Source organism: Echinops telfairi, unplaced genomic scaffold (genome assembly GCF_000313985.2).
Source record: "Echinops telfairi isolate 266 unplaced genomic scaffold, ASM31398v2 ScPeMD7_16;HRSCAF=60, whole genome shotgun sequence".
Lineage (NCBI taxonomy): Eukaryota > Metazoa > Chordata > Mammalia > Afrosoricida > Tenrecidae > Echinops > Echinops telfairi.
In genome coordinates, this window is record NW_022103913.1 from 2,326,773 (window position 1) to 2,328,728 (window position 1,956).

Here is a 1,956-nt window from a genome sequence, read left to right on the forward strand (position 1 = left end):
GGGCGGGGATAAATTGGAGACTTCATCAAGGAGTTCAGGAAGAAAAAGTATGTTTGGAAACTGATTGTGGAAGCAACTTTAAAAATCTGATTAACGTGATTGAACTATGGGAAGATATGACAAATGTTTTAATTCCTAAATGATAATAAATTGAAAATTTAAGAATATTTAAAACATAGATCTAGGAATAGGTTTTGGGCTCACACTAAATCCTAGCTCCCACTTAAGAAAAATTAGTTCTTACATCACGGTGAAGGAAGTAGATGGTGCCCAGATAAAATAGCATCTGGGGTTGTAAAGGTCTATCATTTTTAAGGATTTTTATAGTCACCAAAAGGAGTTCCTTTGGCACAAACAATTAAACACTGGACTCCTACCAAAAAGTGGCAGCTCGAGCCCCCTCAGGGGCATTTCAGTAGGAAGGTCTATCAATCTGTTTCCAAGAGCTCACAGGCTTTAAAACCCTCTGGATCAGTTTTACTCTGCACTTAAGGGGTCTGCATGAGTGGGAACTGATCAACTGGATACAGATAGTAAAATATAGTTGCAATTATAAACTGATTATATTGTGGTCTACATCCTCTCTATTTTCTCTATTATGATTTTAGCAAGAAATAACAGACCATTTACAAATTAAATACAAAGTAAAAGCTACATAATGGCAAATGATGACTAAAACAAATATGCTGGGTTTCGTGGGATGGGAACAGGAAGGTTGGAAACTTTTTTACTTTCATAAAAAGAACAGCTTTTCTTAAAAGATCAAAATGTATTCCTTTCAGGGTTCATTTAAAAAATGTATGAAGGTTCGCGCACAACTTAACAGCAATCTGCTGTGTGGAATTCTTCCATTCGTCCAGTGTGGAAGTGTGCGGACATCCGTAGTAGTCAAGACTCATCTCTTGTTTCGTGAAAAACCAACATTCTCCCGACAGAGGCAGATTGGAAATTTGAACCCTTTCCAACACACCCAGCAGACAAGACAAAGAAACCGAAAGGCCATCCATTGTCAGATGTCACCAAAGTCACTGCCTGTTTGTGGGCACCCTTTGTTGTGCCACAGTTGATGGATTATCTTTATATTCTTGAGGCTTACCTTATTTTCATTGAAACATACTGGAAAGTGTGACCTTTTGCCAGGTGAATGAAGTGTGCTATTTGGTGAACAAGCCTTCCTCAGTAGTCAGGAGTTGTTAACACAGAGTGCTGAAAAATAGCCCTGCCGTGACTTGGCAGAATGGGGTAAGTTATGTGTGGTGCTTAGTCAGGATGCACAGGAGAAACTACCAGAGCATGGGTTTATGATACAGAATTCAGCTGGATGTTTGAAGATCTTATGTTTCTCTTCAACAGGTTAATTATGTATGGCTTTGTCAAGGCTATGGTAAATGCTGGCCAGTTGAAAAATGGAGACTTTCATTTCACGGACTGCTTATTCTTTGGCTCACTGATGTCAGCTACAGATCCAGGTAATTGTTCAAATCGTATATTTTCTACTTAAGTATCAAACATTTAAATCAAACCTTTCTATAAAGAACGTCACCTTACACTACGTAAGAATTCCTATTCCTTATGCCTTTTTCTCACTTGTAGCAGACATATCTGCTTGTGATTACCAATAAAGGAAACAGGTGAATAGTTTCTCAAGCACTGCATCTGAAAGAAATTTAAGTTGTGGAAAAGACTTTATTTAAAAGAAAAAAAAAACTATAGTTCACTTCCCTAGAAAATGTAACTATTTTCAGCTGTATTTCTTTTTCCATACCTTTTATAAAAAAATCATTTTACTGGGGGCTCATACAATTCTTATCACAATCCATACATCCATCCATTGTGTCAAGCACATTTGTACATTTATTGCCCTCATCATTCTCAAACCACTTGCTTTCTACTTGAGCCCTTGGTATCATCAGCTCCTCATTTTTCCCCTCCCTCCCACCCTCTTCCTCATGAACC

General features: G+C 37.8%; 1 protein-coding gene across 1 annotated transcript in view; it reads left to right on the top strand.

Annotated features, from left to right (window-relative positions):
- The window catches only part of SLC9A9 (solute carrier family 9 member A9), an 859,212-nt gene that overhangs the window by 198,064 nt on the left and 659,192 nt on the right, over positions 1-1,956 (top strand). The window contains exon 5 of the mRNA XM_045287469.1: positions 1,354-1,469. Coding sequence (XP_045143404.1) covers positions 1,354-1,469 — 116 coding nt within the window. The remainder of the gene's footprint in view (positions 1-1,353; positions 1,470-1,956) is intronic.